Source organism: Perissodus microlepis, chromosome 23 (genome assembly GCF_051167445.1).
Source record: "Perissodus microlepis isolate ML-2025 ecotype Zambia chromosome 23, ASM5116744v1, whole genome shotgun sequence".
Classification (NCBI taxonomy): Eukaryota; Metazoa; Chordata; class Actinopteri; order Cichliformes; family Cichlidae; genus Perissodus; species Perissodus microlepis.
The window spans coordinates 28575090-28594129 of record NC_140482.1 but is presented as its reverse complement, the minus strand read 5'-3'; the positions used below and the strand labels follow the sequence as shown (position 1 = coordinate 28594129).

General features: G+C 39.5%; 2 protein-coding genes across 5 annotated transcripts; one reads left to right on the top strand and one right to left on the bottom strand.

Annotated features, from left to right (window-relative positions):
* c23h1orf146 (chromosome 23 C1orf146 homolog) lies at positions 1 to 15364 on the top strand. Its single transcript, XM_084920822.1, has 5 exons — positions 1 to 466; positions 695 to 788; positions 1319 to 1490; positions 1920 to 1998; positions 2103 to 15364. Exons 1-5 carry the CDS (start codon positions 401 to 403, stop codon positions 2241 to 2243), a joined length of 552 nt encoding a protein of 183 aa, XP_084776948.1. The 5' UTR covers positions 1 to 400; the 3' UTR covers positions 2244 to 15364.
* On the bottom strand, positions 2413 to 9251 carry glmnb (glomulin, FKBP associated protein b). Of its 4 annotated transcripts, XM_084920820.1 has the most exons (18): positions 9167 to 9251; positions 8630 to 8755; positions 7647 to 7757; positions 7461 to 7569; positions 6372 to 6621; positions 6166 to 6256; positions 5910 to 6076; positions 5774 to 5827; positions 5656 to 5686; positions 5486 to 5575; positions 4504 to 4545; positions 4326 to 4399; positions 3952 to 4036; positions 3750 to 3859; positions 3016 to 3079; positions 2801 to 2936; positions 2595 to 2689; positions 2413 to 2508 (listed from the first exon to the last, which is right to left on the bottom strand). In XM_084920820.1, exons 1-18 carry the CDS (start codon positions 9206 to 9208, stop codon positions 2413 to 2415), a joined length of 1773 nt encoding a protein of 590 aa, XP_084776946.1. In that variant the 5' UTR covers positions 9209 to 9251. The 4 variants fall into 4 exon arrangements, with proteins under 4 accessions (XP_084776946.1, XP_084776944.1, XP_084776945.1 ...); XM_084920818.1 differs by having other exon boundaries at positions 5656 to 5827; XM_084920819.1 differs by having other exon boundaries at positions 4373 to 4545.
* Positions 15365 to 19040: the final 3676 nt, after the last annotated feature.

Sequence of the window (19040 nt, the reverse complement as noted above, 5' to 3'; positions counted from 1 at the left end):
ACGTCCCAAACTTTACTTTTAATTGCATGACAGCAAAATACGACCAGCATTTGTCTAATTTTAATATTTTAAGTTTTGAAGTCTACAGATTGGTCCATATTTAAACTTAACAGTTTTTAACTTCAGCTTTAAAAAAGTTGGTATTTGGAATGGCAGATAATTACAGGAACTTTTTATTTCATGCCCCATTTAGGAGGAAAAGGAAATTAAACAAAACAAACGCTTTTGTCGACGAACAGGACGTTACGTTTTACCGCAGCGCCCTCTGGTGGCGTCCTGGTGGCATGACATAACAGACGGCTGAATCCGCTGCAGGAACAGCTTTGGACCAAAAACGGTAACCGGGTTGAGAGTGTCGTCATCGGAACCGTGTCGTTCACTTGTTAATAACTAGCAGGCAATGGCGACATGCGGAGAAGGGACTCCTCAGTGGAAAACAACGATTATTGTCAGCACATCGCTTCAGGTAATGTTAGAAAGTTTAACCTGAACCGTCAAAATGTTTTGCTTGGTCGGTTTCTGGTGGCAGTTACAAAAAAATAAGTTAACATAAAGAGCTTTAGCCATGAAGCCAAGGCACTAGCACCGACAAAATACGTGAAATATTAGTTATTTGCCCACCTCTGACTTTGAATAAAGAACTGTACCAGCTAACCATGCTAGCAGTTAACTTATCTTCATTTTGTTTCCACAGAGCCACGAAATCATTAGGATGCTAAACGCTCAGCAGCACCGCATCAGGTTTTCAGACAGTGTTCATCCCGGAGCTTTCATTTTTCCTCTATCGGGTAAACCCGAGTCCCCCAGTACACCTGCCGTGTATTTTATAAACCACTATAAGACACTCAGTGGATTTTAATAATGCAATGTAAAGTTTTCATTGTTCACAGTAAATGACCTCATACTTTGGTTTAGTGTGATGGTAGTGTGGGGTCGGGGTTTATATCAACTGGGAAAGCTCTAAAACTTATGAAAATGCAGTCAAAAGTTCTAAATCTTTGCAGTCTTTCACATTTTCTAAAGCTGTCCAAAAGCCCCTGGGCCTTATGTTTAACACCCCTGATTTAGACTCTTTACTTAAGTCATAATCCTATTTAAGTAGCCTAGTGGGAATGTTTTAGCATCAAAATATGTTTCAAGTGATTAAGTAAAAGTACTCCTACATATACATTAATTTACCACCAGAGGAGAGGGTGTGAGTGTAACTCGTTTGGTCTGATCCCTGATTGTGGCAGAATTAAAGCCCATACTTACAGATATATATATGTGTGTGTGTGTGTTTGTTGTTGTTGTTGTTGTTTTTTTTTTTTTATTGCAGGTACTGCATTCCTGATGGTTGACCCGCAAGACCTCCCAGAGCCCTCTGAAGAATCGGGAGTCTTTGAGAGGATAAAGAAATTTTTGCAAGTCCACCGCAACTGCTTTTTACTCCTTCATTCATCATTTAAAGGAAAAAAGGAGCTGGAAACGCTGACTGTGATTCAAAACCGGTAGATTAATAGTCATGTTGTGTCATTTTTGCTTTACTTAACTGATTCTAATGCTCTGGTTACAAGGCTTTGTGACAGCAGCTTGAGGATATAATAATGATGATGTCGGAGTCGGTTCTTTATTATTTAGTTTGTGATGTCTATATTGATTATACGGTTGGCTATCTACATATTCAAACCAATAAGCAGGCTACAGGAGAATAAATAGCCTCTGAAAAATCAACCATAGATATTTATGACTCTATAAGAATTTCAGAGTAATTGTTTTTTTAATTGTCATTATTGCAATTGGTATCTTTTTTGTATTTTATCTCCCCTAACTTTGCTTTTTTTCTTGTCTGTCAAAGAATTTGTGGATTTTGTTTTTAAAGGTTCTATATTGAAAACAGAATAACTATATCGTACTAAGGACGTCTTTATCTCTTGCAGATTCTTTGGCAGCAATCTCAAGATCCTGCCTGTGCAAAACGCTGATGAAATTGTTAAAGGGATGTTAACAATTGCCAAGGTAACCATGGAGGCACAGCTATTTGGTATATTTTAAATATAAATGAGATAAACTGATGTGTCCTCGTGAAACCTTGAATTAAATTAAGCCACACCTTCCTGCAGGCCACCAGTAAACCCCATGTAGACAGCATCCGGGACCGGATTTCTCTGGCTCGGGCTCACATCATTGAAAGCAGTCCTGTGTGGGAAATGTTAAGAGACATGCTGCAAAACCAGGCAGGTGATTCGACATGTTTTATTTAATGCTAACCAGCACGAGCCCAATGTGCTGAAAATAGAAAAGCAGACATTTCAGTATATAGTATCATCTTGTATACATTCTTGTATATAAGCACACACTTTATTCAGTCAAACAAAGCAAACCAAATAAAGATATATTTAGAAAAATATTGAAGGGTCTGAATTCAGAGCCTCAGTTTAATTTGTTCCGTTTTTCCTCTGTGATCTCTTCGATTCGGACTATAAGACTCTCCATGAGGTCAAATGTCACCAAAGCACTCTGCAGCACCTGAGAAACATGACAAAAGTCAGCTTTGCTAGTCGTAGAGTCCAAAACATAAATGAAAATTATTAAATTAGAAGAGTTTTCCTGACCTGATGCTGGACCTCCGGGGACATGTTGGACACTTTCTCCTTCCTTACTGTGATGGTTTTGACTAATTTAGTGGGTCGAGCAGCATCTCTGGCTTCTGGGTGTGGACAATAGGAAGTGTTGACAGTATAAAAATAGACTCTTAAACTATTTGTGTAAAGCTTATTTCACTGGAATTTTGTCACACAGATTAGTAGCTAATTCCTACCTTTTGCTTTTAGCTTTTGGTCCTCCCTCAGTGCTTTCAGTTCAGAGGAATAATACGCTCTTGATATGCTGATACATACACGCAGCATTTTTAGGTATTCCTCTTTGATCCTGCACAACTCTTCCCACACATCTTCCTAAAGGTAGGCAGAACAGATGATCAGCGTCCTGCCCTAACCAGGCATTAACTGAAAGCTTTGTATTAGACTTACTTACATTGGTTCTCAGCTCTTCGTCTCTGATAAGAACATAGCGTAGCAGATTTAGGCTCTCCATTACCCTAGATAAACAAAGAGTGTTACTTAATGGCTCAATCTGGATGAAGCTTCCCAGTTCACACAATGACAGACTTTTGTCTTTGAATCTCTGCAGGATAGTTTTTAACTTGATTAGATCTGAAGTTGAAAATTGCTTTAATTTAGTTCCATTAACTCCATTTATTTTGGTAGCAGATACGGTTTTCTGTATTTCTTTCAAAGGTCAAAATATTCTAAGGATGCCTTTGAGCCTATATTCCTTTTATATTAATTAGTTATTATAATAACTCTGGCCTAGGGCTGTGCAGTGACGTCAATTTTAATTTCAGTGATAATTTGGCTTTAAAACCAGATATTTTTTAGATGATTTTTTTAGGAATTATTTCAATTTCCAGGTGTTCCAAAGTCTAGGTTATAATTATAATGACAGTTAAATGGAATTTGCTTCATTAAAAAAAGTTTTTTTCTTTTTAAAGTATAATAAAGCTACTATTATGCTCTCAGCACATGCCAAAGTATCCATGTTTACGATTTTGCCATAATCAAGAATTATAATTACGTCTCACTCCACTGACTTTGTGCTTCAGGTAACCAGGTTCCACCTCCTCCAGTCTGCTGTAATAATGCTTGTTAATGCATCGTATGGATAAATGAGCAGGCTTGTGTCTACTTCAAACTTTTCTCGCTACTCACTTGTCCATACTGCTGAGCAAATCTGTCTGAGCACCTTGTGGCAAGCACAGCACCAGTCTCATCAGTGAAATAAACTCCGTTCCCAAGAACCACTCATTGGCGTTACCCCACTGTAAAAGAGTTGTAGTACATTTAACATGTAGAGAAAAAAATAATGAGATAAAAAATGCAGGCTATGGCGTGACTCTCATGTTTTTCTCACCTTCATAGAAAGTTCAAATTGATTCCTGATGTTCTTGATTATGTAACTTTCTATTCCTGCGTGATTGCTGGTTTTTAACATGCACCTACAACAGCAGGAAAAAAACAAAAACAAAGATTTTAGCTGGTCAGCAAGCGTTATGCTAAAGTGTTAGAAGACTAAGAGAATACTGTAAACATTTGTCAGCTGGAGTGTAACTGGAAACACTAGATGGAGAGAAGCAGCAGTAAATTAATAGAGGGACAAGTTAAGAATATGCTGTGGGCCATTTGTTTTTAATAAAGTGTTAAAGTAGTCTATATATAGCTGTATAATGGGCGTTAATTTCACACCTGGAAAAAAATTGCAACTGCAATTGAAACTGTTTTTCTCACCTGAAGAATTTGTGCTTTGCTTCTGCATCTAATTTATTGATGAATACCTGGAAAACCTGCAGGCCCGATTCTCTCTGGGGGAGCAATGATCAGACGGAAGAGCGAACAGATGTATGCCTTTTATAGTGTAGCAAAAGTCAAACATTTTCCCCATATTGACCACTAATGAAGCACTCACCAAGTGCTGTATTGGGCAGTCGGTAAGAAGTCGCCGCAGGTTCTGAGAATTTAAGCACAAAACAGCTCACTGAGCTTTTGGTGTTATGGTTGAGTCATTTAAGTCAGTTACAGCTGTGAATCGCAGTAAATGTTACAACTATAATATTATAGTTTACAGCCACTTCACAGGCTGAGTCTCAAAGTCTCATCACGTTAAAAACAAACAAAAAACAGCTTACTCACTGATGCTTATTTTGTAGTTTTGAATAACATTTTTAGGCCACTAGAGGGGAGCAGAGAGCTGTATCATGTTAAAGACACGGATCCATCCTGCAGTTTAGAGTGCAAGCAAGCATTCTTCAGCTTCATTTGGAGCTCCCTTTGTTTTTGCCAATTGGGTTGTTTAAGTTACTTGACTAGCTTGTTTTGATTTCTTAAGCGCCTTTCACTGAAAGCAGCTGCCTGCTGAGGATAAAAGCACTGAGAGCAGTGAGTGCGAACAACAAATGGTTTATGTGTGACAGCTAAACAATGAAACATAAAACCCTATGAAACTGAGGTAGGCTGCAGATTGACAGTTCACTGTCAGTTCTTTACCTAAAGCAGCTTGGCCTCGAGAATGAGGATTTTGAAATTTGCTTGCTTGGAAATTGCTTCTACTAAAAGTATCCGATGAGTTTGATTTTCAGTGATCTTGAACTCAAGGAAAGGTCAAGTTTCTAAAAATCTTGTAAATAATAGCTCAAGAATGAGCCAACTTAGGATTTTTAAATTCATACCATAGAAGCAACCACGAAAAATCTCGGACAGGTTTTGAATCTCAGTGACCTTGACCTTAAAGGTGAAGGTCACAGAGTGACATGCATGCACTGACAGTGATCTCAATGAATATGCAAACAGACTTAAGACATCTCGGGCTTTTTTGTAATTCTGCTGCTCCGGCCTGTGTGTGTATGCAGCCTGAGAAATAGAAATGAGTCTGGCACGGCTGCTTGTCTTACCTGTGTCACACTGTAGACGCTCTTCAGATCCAGCAGACTCACTGGGAGGCTGTTGTCCTGCACACGCTCCAAGCTTTTTGTGAACAGCGCCTAATAATAGATAATTATGGGCAATTAAAATGAACTCAGTCTTCTGCTTTCAGATGTTTTTCATACTGATGGGCTCTTACCAATCCTTTGAGCAAATGTGATTCTTTTTTGCTGTCAGAGAAACACAAATATGATTCTGATTGTAAGTTTGTTCTAAAACAGAAAACATGTTCACTTAATGTTGTGTTAACAGCATACCTGCTGAGCAGCTGACTGATGTATTCCATGTTGCACTGGAGAATAAACACATGGCTAGAAAGGCAGGAAAAGTTCAACATTAATAGTTTTTAGTAAAAGTAAATTTAAGTAAGTAAAATGTGGCTGCTCACGTCACCTGAACACTGCTGGAAAGTTGTCAATGGTTATGAGCTGAACAAACAGCAGATAAGCCAGACATGCTCTCGCCTCCTTGAACTGATTATTGTCCATCAGGATGTTTTTCCTCAGTGAGCTGAAGAATAAGAGCCCCGGAAGAGGCTCTTTGATTGCAGAAAGTGTGACCTGCAATGCACACATGTGACTTGGGACTAAATAACTAAAACATGTTGTGTTATAAATAAAAAAAATAGAAGTGAAGACTTTGCCCGTACCATTATCTCTACTGCAAAGAGCCACAATGGTGATCTTTTGTCGTGCTTCAGTTCAGCCTCAAGCAAAGGCTCTCTCAAACTCCTCATGCAGCTAAACAGAGAATGCAATCAGTTATTCAATTCTAAGGAATTTTGCTTTTCCATTTGTATTTAATATCATTAATAATAATAACTACAAATAAACAGAGTTGCAGAGAGAAACATACAACTTCAGAAGCTCAATCTTTAGCTCCTCATCTTCAGCTGTAGCAGCACAATTTCCGTCTGTCATCTTCACCTCCTCCACAAAAGGTTCTGTGAACACAGTCAAGGCAGCGCTGCAGCGGCACAGGCCGTACTCATCAGTCTCCTCCTGCTGCTCCGTGTAAGGCACAGGCAGCCGGGACAGCTGCTTCTGCAGGGCCGACAGAGTCGAGCCCACACAGGCTGCCTTCCCCTCATCCAGCCGGAGAAGTACTGTTTAAAAACACAGTTTGTTAGTTTACAGTAAGCGTACAGCAGGGGGAGCCCTTTAAAAAAAAAGAAAAGAAAAAGAAAAAGCAGCATTTACTTGTTCACCATAACCCACCAATGCATGGAGAAGCAGTAACTGCACTCAGTAAACCAGGCTACATGTGATGCACATAATCTACATGTTGTCTAATACAAGAACCCTGCAAAAAAAAAAAAAGGTGCTATGACGGTAAAGGTGTTCAATGTTTGTCAAAACTGCTGAAACTGTCGATTCAAACGTATTGTTATTTTGGCCGATTAGTTTGAGGTGTTTTTGGATCGTGTTAAATTTTTCTTATTTTATCCACTGCATTTATGTCAGCTTAGACAACAGCAATAACAACTCTCCCCACTCACCTAATAAACTAGCAAGTGACTCCACTGACCTGAGCACGTCCACCGAGCTGTTCGATTGATAATGCTAACAGGCCTAACGGGGATCATTTGATTATTGGTCATGGCTGTGCAGTTTAATGCGATAAAAGCAATTCTACCATAAATTCATTTTTACTATTGCAAATCTAAAAATGTTGTCAAAAAAAGTTGTTAATTGTAGTTTAATATTGCCGTTGTAGTGGATGGTGGTGAATCAGGCTGAATCTGCAGCTATTCCTAAAAGCTGTGTTTATTTCTATGGTAGAGGTAGAATTTATGGCCGAGACTGTTGTGTTGATTTGCATTCGATTTCACTGTTATGCCTAAATAATCAAATGAATATTTAAAAAAAAGATGTTGCTGCAATTTGTGTCTGCAGGTTGATGATTTTTGGGTTGGTAGTACTGTTGCATGATTAGTTGTGTTACCTGATTGAAGATGCGGAAGAAGGGCTAGGATTGTCTCGGAAATGGCACCTGGATCAATGCCTTCAATTATTTCAAGCATGCAATCCAGGAGTTCATTTGGCCTGCAAGTCTTAACGAACAGATACAACGTTTCAGGTGATGCAAGGGGAGCATGTTTCACTATGTAGAAGAAGTGCTTGCACCTACCCTGGTCAGATGTGTGATGGCAGCTTGGTATTGATCCAGACCCTTAGCTTTTTTTACAACTTCGTTTAGAAGAGGTGCCAATATAACACAGCCCATAGATTTCACAATAACCTGCAAGTGCAACAATAGGCAATCAGTACACGTCACCGGGAACCTTAAAAGCGACCCTGTCGGCATATGAATTTGATAGTCCCTTCCTTTCCATTTGCATGCATCGCTGCATAAACTGATGCATGCAAAAGAAGTGCAGTTTCATCTTCACAACTGCTGGTTAAAGTGTGATCTACCAGATCTCACACACACACGAAAAAGGAGTGGAAGAAGGTGCAGGTTTCACTTTCTGAAAATATTTTTAAAAAAGGCATTAGACTATATAGATAATCTGTGGAAAAATATTCTTATCAAAATCATTTGTTGCAGAGCTGCAATCCCATGACTGTCAGTTCACCTATTTGTTCTTCTCCGCGCGGCTTCTTTTTCAAGCATGTCCTCTGCAATGGTTTTGAAAGTCAAAATCCAGGGATTTCTCATTTTATAATCAATCATTTGCAGCCCTTGAGATTGTTTTAGCTCAGAAAGAGGAAGGAGCGGGAGATGACACATGCTTTAAATGTAGGCTACAAATAACTGCACTGAGCGTGGAGAGATGGGACAACCAAGGGCACTTAGAGAAGCGCTGTATTGAAGAGGGTTATCAGTGGAGCGAGAAATCTGACTGAATATCTGCTTGTTTTCCCAGCACACCTCCAGGTCAAGAGGCTAGGAGGCACAGAGTGGTAGCTGCATGTTAATGTTTAGCATAGTTGTGTAGCAGGCAAGAGGCTGCTCGCTTCAGTAGGTACGATCCTGCAGTGTAGCCGTGCTTTTAGAGCTGTATGGCAGATTAACGCTGCCAATCTGCTGTCACTTCATATCTGTGAGGTGTAACTGCTACGGAGGAAACAGCTGCCCTGATCTGCTGTGTTGGCAACGACGAGGAATACCTGGTTTTTCTCATCTTGTATGAATTTTAAGAGCTGTTGACTTTCACCCTCACTGAGACTGGCAGATCCCAAAGTCTTGAACTGCTGGTAGTCCTCAGGCTTCAGATCGTCTTCTTGAGTATTTCTCTAAATACAGGACACAGTATATCACGTCATAATGTTTTCTTTTACTATTGCTGATAAACACTGTTGAGCTTAGTCATGAGTTTCCTCTCGGAAGCAGTAGATAGTGCTAGTATAGTGTGAGTAGATGTCAGGATATCCTGCATAAACCCTAAGAAACAAATATATTTATTTAACATGGACTTCCTCTTGTAATGTTACTGAGTGAGGAGGATCAAACGAGATATAATGAAGGCAGCGTCACCCAACCCACCAGTTCTTCTATACTCTAATGCTAGCAGCTAATCTGTCAGCTGTTATGTTATTTTTCCCCACACTTGAAGGTCATACTTCATTGCAGCATCAGGAGAGGAGATCCTGAGTACGATAGCCTCAGCTAAAATGTGTTGCCATGGCGAAATATTGTTGACTTACCCATCTCTGGATTATCTCTTTCACCTGATCTTCATTCATCATCAGTTTCTCTTCAGCCCTCACAGACAATCTTATTAACAGTTGGCCTTTATTTTGACAGATGCTGCGACAGCACAGAATCAAAATGATCAAATATATAGCTCTCCCGGTGTCTTGAAAGAGAGACAGAGACAGGGAAAGAGGGAGAGATTCACTCTGTAAGGAAGCGAAACATAAACCTCTTAGGTCTCTTTGTGCTTGACATGTAATAGGATTAAACCAGAGCAGTTCAGTGTGGTCACAGAAAGTGCAGACATGTCTGGTAGGATCCAGTCACATAAAAACTGTACAGAGGTTGTCACTGTTTAGAAAGAGTCCAAAATAGGAATTTAAATATGACAAAACTGAAACTTCGGTGTCAAAACTTGTGCTCATGATCTATTTACACCTGCCCTACCACTGAGATATTTACCTAATTTCCTGCAGTGTAGGTGGGGATATGCCACTTTAGCATAGTCTGCAACTAAAATAGAAATTAATATGCATTCTAACAGTGTAGTTTGTGAAAATACATTTTTAGTAGATTATATTTTAAAGTTCTGCTACCTTAAAATTAGGTCATTTGCATAGAGGGAAATATAATTTGTGTATTAGCACAAATTTAGTAACCTTCATCGTAGTTTGGGTTTTTTTTTCTTCACCTTGTGAAGTACACCTAGTTTAGTACACGTACGTTTAAATTTATTTGGGATTTTTTCTTATCCCCAGAGTTAAAAGTATACACAATGTACCAAATACATACATACACCTCCACTAATATTTAGTTAAATTCCCCTTGTTTCAAAAATTTTCAGTAGGGTTGAAGTCGAGGCTTTGGGAAAGCTGTTCCAGAAACTTAATGTTAGCTTGATTTATTCCAAAACAAGTTTTAATGTCTGTTTGGGATCATTGTCCTGTTGGAACCGACACGTTTCAGCTGTCTAGCTGCTGATTTGAGGTAACATTGGTAATTTAGGTATAGTCCTCCTGGTTCATTTTTCCATCCACTTTGTGCAGTGTACCAGTAACACCAGCAGAATAACAGCATAACAGCATCAGACCGTGATGCTACCACCACTTATGCTTGACCTTTGGTGCAGTGTTTTCAGGTTTGAAAGCCTCGGCTTTACTCCTGACCCGAAAACCTTTCTTCAAAGGGCGTATGGTTTGTCCATGTGGGGAGCAGCAAATTTCAGTTGAGCCTGAAGGAGTCGGTTTTGGAGCAGGGGCTTTTTTCTTGGTCAGCCCCCTCTTAGTCCATGGCAATGTAAGACCTGCTTCAGTGTGGACAGTGTGAGCTGTTTTTAGTTCATGGCAGGCTTGAGCCTTGGTGTTTCCTGAGTTGTTCCTCAGTAACCTAACCTCCTAACCCATTTCCTCTCATCTGAGGGTGAAGTTGTTTGTTTTTTCCAGACCTTGTCAAAGTGGTAACATGGCAGGGGTTAAAGTTCATTTTATATGCATTGCAGATATTGTTTATAGTGTAAATTATATTGGAATGAGATCATATACATATGATTTGTAGTGTACTAAAACATCAGCTATACTTCTTTTCAAATAGATTTAAGGAGAGAACAATGGTGTAGGACCCATTGTGATGTGGCAGTATCTATAGAAAAAATAAATCCTGTGACACACGCTGGCTGCAGCAGACTTCTCAATGTAATTAAAAGGAAGTGCCTGCTGTACACAGATGCACAGGGATTACGAATGCCTTTCCATGATTGCTTGATGACAACATATTGCTCTTCTGTGCAAACACAAAGGCCTCAAAGGCTTTGATCGCCTCTCCCCCCTCAGCATTTACGTGCGTGTATAATATAATACAAGCACAATCACTGACTTCCTGCTCCTGCTTCAGCAGAGGAGAAGCTCATGTCCTGATTTTAGATGAATAGGTGTAGAAGCGTGTTTGAACGGTCGGATTTAGCCGACATCTGCCGCCCAGGTTTGCTCTGTGTATTGCGCTGTGATGAAAGCCTTAGACAAAAGCCACAAAGCAAATACAGTACACAGACTGCTGCTCAGTCCGTGTTTGTCCCTGATTTCGCTGTCATTAATTGCAGGCTGATGAGGTTTTGTTTTGGCAGTGCTCCTGGGTACACAAAATATTAAAGTGCACAAGGTCTAGGCTTAGGATAAACAAACACAGAGTTAAGATTTAAAATAAGCTTAACAGTATTTGAGTCTAAAGAACCATTATGTCACAGAATAAGTTGTTTTAACTGGTATGTAATTCCTAGTTTTAAATCTCTTCAGTTTTGTTTGAACAGTTGATGCTCCACAGTCGTGAAAACATCGTGTCTCTGATTAACAGATTCTCGTTTTAAAGCGCAAGAAATCGGAGGACAGAGTCAGAGCAGTGATCACTTTCCAACTCAGGAGGGCACTGTTTGTCTTGAGGGCTTAACTCTGATGGCAGAATCAGTCTGTGGATTCAGCACCTCATTGTTAAATTCACACATAGGTGAAAAAGATGTTTTAATTTTAGACCCATGCTAAAGTTCAAATTTAACAATATAGCAACACAGGTAAGAGACTTGGCATGTCTTCCGAATGTCTGAATAAGCAATAATCAAAGAAAAAACATTTGGCTTAACATTCTTAACATTTGGCTGGAAGGTAAATATGGTAATAAAACATGCATCACTATCAAAGCAACAGGGATTCCAGAGCATCGTCAACAAATGTCAATTCGAGGTTCACAGTCAGGGTACTGAGGCTGGTGTCAGAGCATCAAGAGCCGTCAAACACAGATGTCTTTAGGAAAGGAGCTGCCACGGTCTTATTCTGAGAGGTGTCTTAGCTGGTCTATGGAGGAAAAGAGCTCAAATTTCAGAGCAAAGTCAAATTTTGCACTTCATTTGGAAGTCAAGGTTCTGAAGTCTGCGGTGTTTGAAGTCCAGTGTGAAGTTTGTGAGGATTTTGGTTGCCATGTCATCTGCTGATCTTGGTGATAGTTGGTCCTCTGTATTTTATCAAATCTACTCAGGGATTTTTAGAGCACTCCATGCTGAGAAGCTTTATAGATATGTTTGCTGACTGTGTTATTACTGGTTAAACTTTGGGGTAATGTCAAGAGGAGGATGAGAAACACCCAGCTCAAAAAATACAGAGGAGCTGAAGGCCGCTATGAAAGCAACCTGAGGTTCAGTAACACCTCAGCAGTCCCACAAGCTGATGCCATGCTGCACTGATGCAGTAACTTACAGTAAATGAGCCCTGGTAAAGTACTGAGTGTATTTTCAGAAATATGATGTTTCTGTTTATTAAGTCATTTTTTGATCAGTCATATGGAATATTCCAACTGTGTGACATCTTGAGTAGCCATAATCATCAAATTTAACACAAAAAAGGCTTAAAAAAATATCACTTTATTTTAGTTTGTTTTCTTTAAATTCAAAGCGAAAATCTCACCAGCAAAATTGCATATATTCTTTTATAATGTCAAACAAGACATTTCATGACATTACTTTGGATCCAGTAGAGAGGCCATTTGGCAAATATCAATAACTAATAAAAAAATATTTTAAAGAAACAAATATCCTTATTTGTACCCTTAATATACATAGTGTAGCCATTAATACTGCTACTTGTATCGCTGTGAAATGTGACACTTAGTCTTCATGATGCAGGATGTTTTACACCGGTATCATGTCTTTGATTAACAAGTGAATTCATTTGGGAGTCAAAGAAGTATCCGTTTTCATGAGTGCGCATTCTGAGCAATCATTGGAGTGGTGGAGATGCTGTCTGGCAGTCTGTAGGCATGTGGAGAGCAGTTTGCAGTGTTCAGAGCCATATCTCAGGTCACTGATATCAAATATCCATTTATATTTAATAGATCTGTGTTGCTACAGCAACCAGTATCCACCTCCAACAGATTCATTCAGGATTTGGTTTAAGGTTATATTCAATGGGCACTTTTAAGACCTTGACCGTAGTTTCTTAGATTGAACGAATGAGTAAGATGGACCGTATCATTTCAGTTGCGGAGCAGATGTGTGCAGTATTCATAGAGCAGTCTAATATGCAAACATTCAGCAGTCCTGTGAGAGTGGGATAAAGCCTCTCCATTTTCCTTCCCTTCCATATTTCCTTGGTGACCTCTTAGAGAGCAAGAGAGTCTAAGTGAACTATTATCCAGTCGGCTTCCCCCCGGAGGCCTCTGCAGACTGCTTCAAGCTCTCCTGTCTGCCTGAAACCTCCCCAGGCCCTGCAGTGCTTGTCAGGAAAAACTGCCATGTTTAGGGCCTCTCCCCCGGGTCCTGCATCAGCTACACTGCTGCTTTCTGAGGCACGAAGATGAATTTGATTTTGAGATATTTCCTTTATACCGTCCAGATTTGCTTTTGTGATTGCTGCATTACTATTGGAAGTGTTTTTAAATGTCTCTTAATTTGTGAAATCCCAAAACTGTTTCCTCATTTACCCAAATTCCTTTGATGCATGCAAGGTGCTGATGAAAAAAATCAATCAAATTTTTATTTTTATTTTATTTATTTAAGTAACAAGTGTTAAAGAACAAATAAACACAAATCCATGTAAGGATCATAATCACATGGGGAAAAAACAAAAAATCTAAATGTTTAATTTCCTTTTTGACAGGAGAAAGCAAATGCTTATGAATTCCTGCCCTTTTCTAAAAGAAAAATCTATAGATAGAAAACTGCTGGTATGCTGAGCAGTTATGGAAACATTTCAGAAGAAAAAATTGCAATGCTTCACAGCAGATGACCGCCCGTCCCTGAGCCTGGTTCCTGTTAAAAGGGAGTTTTTCCTTCCCACTGTCCGAAAAAGTGCTTGCTCACAGGGGGTCATATGATTGTTTGGTTTTTCTCTGCATGTATTATTGTAGGGTCTGCCTTACTGTTGTTGTGATTTGGCGCTGCATAAATAAAAATGAATCTCTCAGGCATGTATATTTATGTATTATATTAGTATATTAATGTTGCATTGTTTTTACTATGACCAACACTGTTAGGCATGACGCTGGTTCCTTGTTCTTAATGGCAAGCTTTTATTTGCAGAATAATTATTTAATACCAAGTAACTGAGTAGTATAGTAGAGTAATAAATACAATATTTGTCTTTAAACTGTAATGCAGTTCTCATGCAAAGTGTTAATTGAAGGAAATACAAATGCCTTAAAACTGCACTGTACAGAACTACGCTGCATTCTCCTGAGCAGCTTGTCTGTAGTTAACAGTTTAGTGAGATCTTGGGGGACTGTATTTGTTCTTTGTATTGTATTGTAAATGCTTTCATTTGTACACTTTTTTTGTCCTGGCTTTAAGAAAAACATTGTTTTGTAGTTTTTTGCATGAAAAATCAAAAAGAAATCTCATTTAAAATCTTTAAATTTTTATCTTATGTGAACATGGGAACATTGCTATGTGTGCACGTCCTACATATATTCACATGTGAGTCAGCTGGACTCTACAGAGATATTTATAGCATGTCTAAATATCTCTGCGTCCATGTCTATGCTCTTCCTTTTCTGATGGGTAGATTTTGATTGATATGCCGGTTACCACAAGTGACGCAACTTTTAAACTTGCACAACACATTTCTGCCAGTTTAAGGGTACAGACGTGCCCTGTTAATGCATTATCAGGGAGTAAAAAATAAAAGTATGTGTGATTTATTTATTTATTTTTCCTTTAATAAAACATGCTATGGTTCCTCAGGATAATCTGCTTGTCACGACTGTTTCTTTGGTGGAAATCATTTTCAGTAAGACTGTCTACACTTTGTGGATTTTCTAGAGCAGTGGAAAATGCATACAAAACAGCATGAGGTCTGTGTCTGATAACGTGATTCCAGAAAAGTTGGGGTGCTGTTCAGAAGATATTCCAAAGGAAAAAAACTGCAGATGTGCCATTTGTTCCATATGTCACAAAGTGCCTTCATCTGACAAAACAATCAAAAAATATACTGAGAACATATAACATGGGATTAAGTGTATTTTGCACTCAGTGTGTGCACAAAATATTTGAGGCAGGGCAGGGAAAATGAGTTTCTCCGTGTTTTTAGCACTGCAGCCGTGCACTTTCACGTTTTTAGTGACTGTAACTCAAACATAGGGACATTGTACATTACTCAGAGACTATATTCAACCACTGATTAATACATATTTGGATTTTTGGCAGCTGGACTTAACTGTGGGATTGAATAAATTTAAAAAAAAACTGTGTTGTGCATGTTTGTGGATACAAATGAAGGATCAGTCAGTGTAAGACTACTCATGTGTTTTTTAGATGAATAAAATAATTGAACTCTGTGGCATCGGATCATCTTTGGAATCAACGGTACTTGTGATACCTGATCAGGTCGTTGTTAAAATTGGTAGCTACATGCTTTAAGCACTACTAAAGATCTGTCGAAGCCCATTTTATTTTTGTGACTGATGTCTCAAACCTATGAAGAACTTGATATATTTGTGTTGGTATGGTTAATTAAATGAAATCTTGATATTGTTTTGGTCAGTACAGTGATACACGCTGGCACTTTTGTTCTTGTTTTTTCTTCCATGAATGGTGCTGTGGATGTCTGGAAGTTGAATATCTTTAGGGAGAAACGGATACCCCAGTGAACTAAGAGCTAATGGAGGTGGTGGTCTCACTAGGGAAAATCTGACCTTGGCCCCTTTTTGTAAAAGCTTTGCCTCTGTGGCAAACAATTGCAGGGAGGGGCTGTGCAGGCGCGGTCCGAGTGTGTTTAGTGAACATCTGTTTGCGCTTTGGCAAAGACTGTTGCTATAATGTCGTCCTGTCTTTTGCACATCATTCAACATGCCATAAAGCAGCTCTGTCTACCAGTGTACTATGAGTTGAAAGCTCCCAGGGTGAGACAAAGGCCCAGGCTGGACACCTCAGTGTTTCCTGACCTGCAGTGCCTGACTGGTATGGATCGACGCTCGGGAACTGCAACAAATCCATATCTAGTGGACCACGCATGCAGACTTCATCACCGCCTGCTCAACCTTTTGTCAATCGGCATTTTGATGATAATTCCCAGTGTCGAGTTGTTCCCAATCAATACACACAGAGCGGACACCTTCATACACGCAGATAAATGCTGCTTGCCGGCTGTATCTCTGGGCTGTGGAGACTGACACCCTGTCTGACTCTGATCGATAAGCGGCGCGCGGTGCGGCGCACAAGCTCGGCCCTGCCCGCTCTGCTTTAACACACGGGGCTTGGTTTCCCCCGGCAGCTGGGTAAAACTGCCCAGCAACTCCCCAAGGTGGATGAATCGGAGATGTTACATGTGAACTGGCTGTCAAAATGATTTTGTCATCTCCTCTTCTCTCCGGTGTTTAAAGATGCTGACACACTGTTTTTTGGGTTCCAACGTCTTGTTGAAAGTGATGGAAGCTTTTAGCCTTTTTTTTTTTCCTCCAAACTCCCTTTATCCATTTAAGTGTTCGCTCAAGTGTTAGAATTTCTGTTTCACCTGCCGCAGATGTCTCCTGGCACTTCCTGCCCGCTCACAGCTCCCTTTCAGGTCATCTGATTTGAACCCTTCTTTGAATTTACAGACTTTACAACTTCATTTAGAATATTTCCTCTTGTTACTTGATGAAGTCTTTTAGACGCTGCTGTTATACTACTTTTAGTTTAGTTTCCCAATTTATTGATTTGCTGAAGCTTTTACTTTCTGCCATTTAATTTCGTTAGATTACATTAGCTTAGCCTAAAAATGAAAGTAAATGTTACCACAACTAATCAATACTCCTTTTTTATATACGTGAGAGTGGCTAACATTAGTGGGTAGATATATCAGAGTAAGAATAAAACAGTGAGTAAAAAAGGCCAGATCAGATTCAGCTTGGGGTCATTAATGTTTCAGAGGATGCCAGAGGGAGAATGGGAGAGTCACTGCACCGCCGGGATCCATTTCCTTTGACTGTGGCTTTGTCATTTTGGATCAATCCCACCATAACCAGGCCTATTGTAAAGTGACTTGGCTCTAATGGAGTGATAGGCAACATAATGGCATCTGATTAATAATAAGGTACTGTGTTTTAAAGGCAAGTGAGACGATCATTTCTAACGGATAAATAGAACTTGTAATGGGGGACTGCAAAAACATGTTCTTGTGCAGGATTTGGCAGCTGCAGCTTGTGTTAATATAGTTACAGTGACCTCTCTTTCTCACTTCGTGTTCCCTAGCAGTGGCCCAGTGGAGATCTCAGGGGTTGTGGAAGTACTTACCGTTTCCTCCTCTAAGCTGTGATCGTCACAGTGGCGTTACTCCCGCTTTGATCCTGCTGCAGTCTGACACATGACCACACAGACCCCTGAATGAGCATTAGTGCAGGCTTCAGCAAACCCAACATCTGTGCCTCCCAGCACTGCCACTGCTCAAATCATTCATTAAATCAGAACACAAAAAGTAACTTTACTTGAATGCCTCAGCATAAATATTTGATCATGGCTGAGAATAAATCTTTGTCATTTTGTTCTCCTTCCTCTGGCTGCGGGCTCCTCTTATAGATCTTCCTCGCCTCGCTCTCATTTTGCTGTTTAGATACAGGCACGTGCTTGGCTTGGTCATTTGTGAAATGGATCTTATGAATTTTTTAGAAAGATTCATAGCTACAATCAGCCCTGGTTAAAGGGACGACTGTATCACAAAGTAACATCTTGTGTTACCGTTCTCGCTCACAAATCGTCCTCTGCTTGCGTAGATGATATAAGCTAATAGTTTCTGTGTTACTTTGACAGAGATGCTAAACTTTTATCTATTATAACAGATTTTAACACCTTGTTAGCATTTGGCTTACACACTAGTAATCTGTGATTTGTTTATTTTTACATATAACACAGTCATTCTAACAGTATTTGCTTAGTCAAGCTCTGGTTTTATTGCTTTGCATCAGTATAAACACAACAGGAAAACATCTCAGTTATTACTAATAGATTACATGTTTGCATTTATATTTACCTAATAGTCCTACTGTGCATTGTTTTTGTTCCAGATAGCAACTCAAAGCATATAGAGTGTCGAATCATTACTTGTTGGATGCATCTCTGTCACCTTTACACATCAGGGCACGGCCAATTTTTTCATTCTTCTTCCCAAAAATGCTTAAGATCTGGCAGGTCACATGGGGAACCTGAGGGTTTCTTAAAATTCCATTTCGTGACATTCATGTCGTTTTTAAGTCATCTTCATGCAGTTTTTGAGTACAGCCTCCACAACGGAGATTTGTAGTCTTGCTCCCATTTTCACTCCCTTTTTCCTTTTCCCTAATTCTACTGGGATAGTCAGAGACTAGAAAATGCTTTGACATTTAACAACCTCAGCCTACTATGCTGTGTTTTGCGGTGTTACCAAAACAGCTCATACCCGCTAAGGTGTAAACGCTACAGGGCCATCAAAGGTGACATTGGACATCGTACTCCAACCAGTCACCAGTTTTTCCGTTCATTGCTGACTGTAAGATCCAGATAATCTTTGCTTTTTCAGAGATGCTCCAGCTTAGTCGTCTGTCCGTAATAATGAGCCACCACTAAAACTACTTGGGTCTTATACATGCCTTTTCCCCCCCCACGTCAATAACGTTGTCTAAGACAGCATATGTCCCAGAATATGAGGCATTTTTACAAGATTATTAACATTAATGTGTCATCAGTCACTGGCTACACCCAGTTGTTCTACATTCAACTAATTAATTTACTTCTAAAAACTAGCTGCACCAGTGCTGACGTAGTTGTGTTTGATTAAAGGGTTAAATATTTACACAAACCTGTATATTATAATAACTGAGAGAGAGCATTTGATTTATGATTTAGCAATATGTAGGTGGTATCCAAAACGTTATGGGACTCATAATGCGGTTCATATG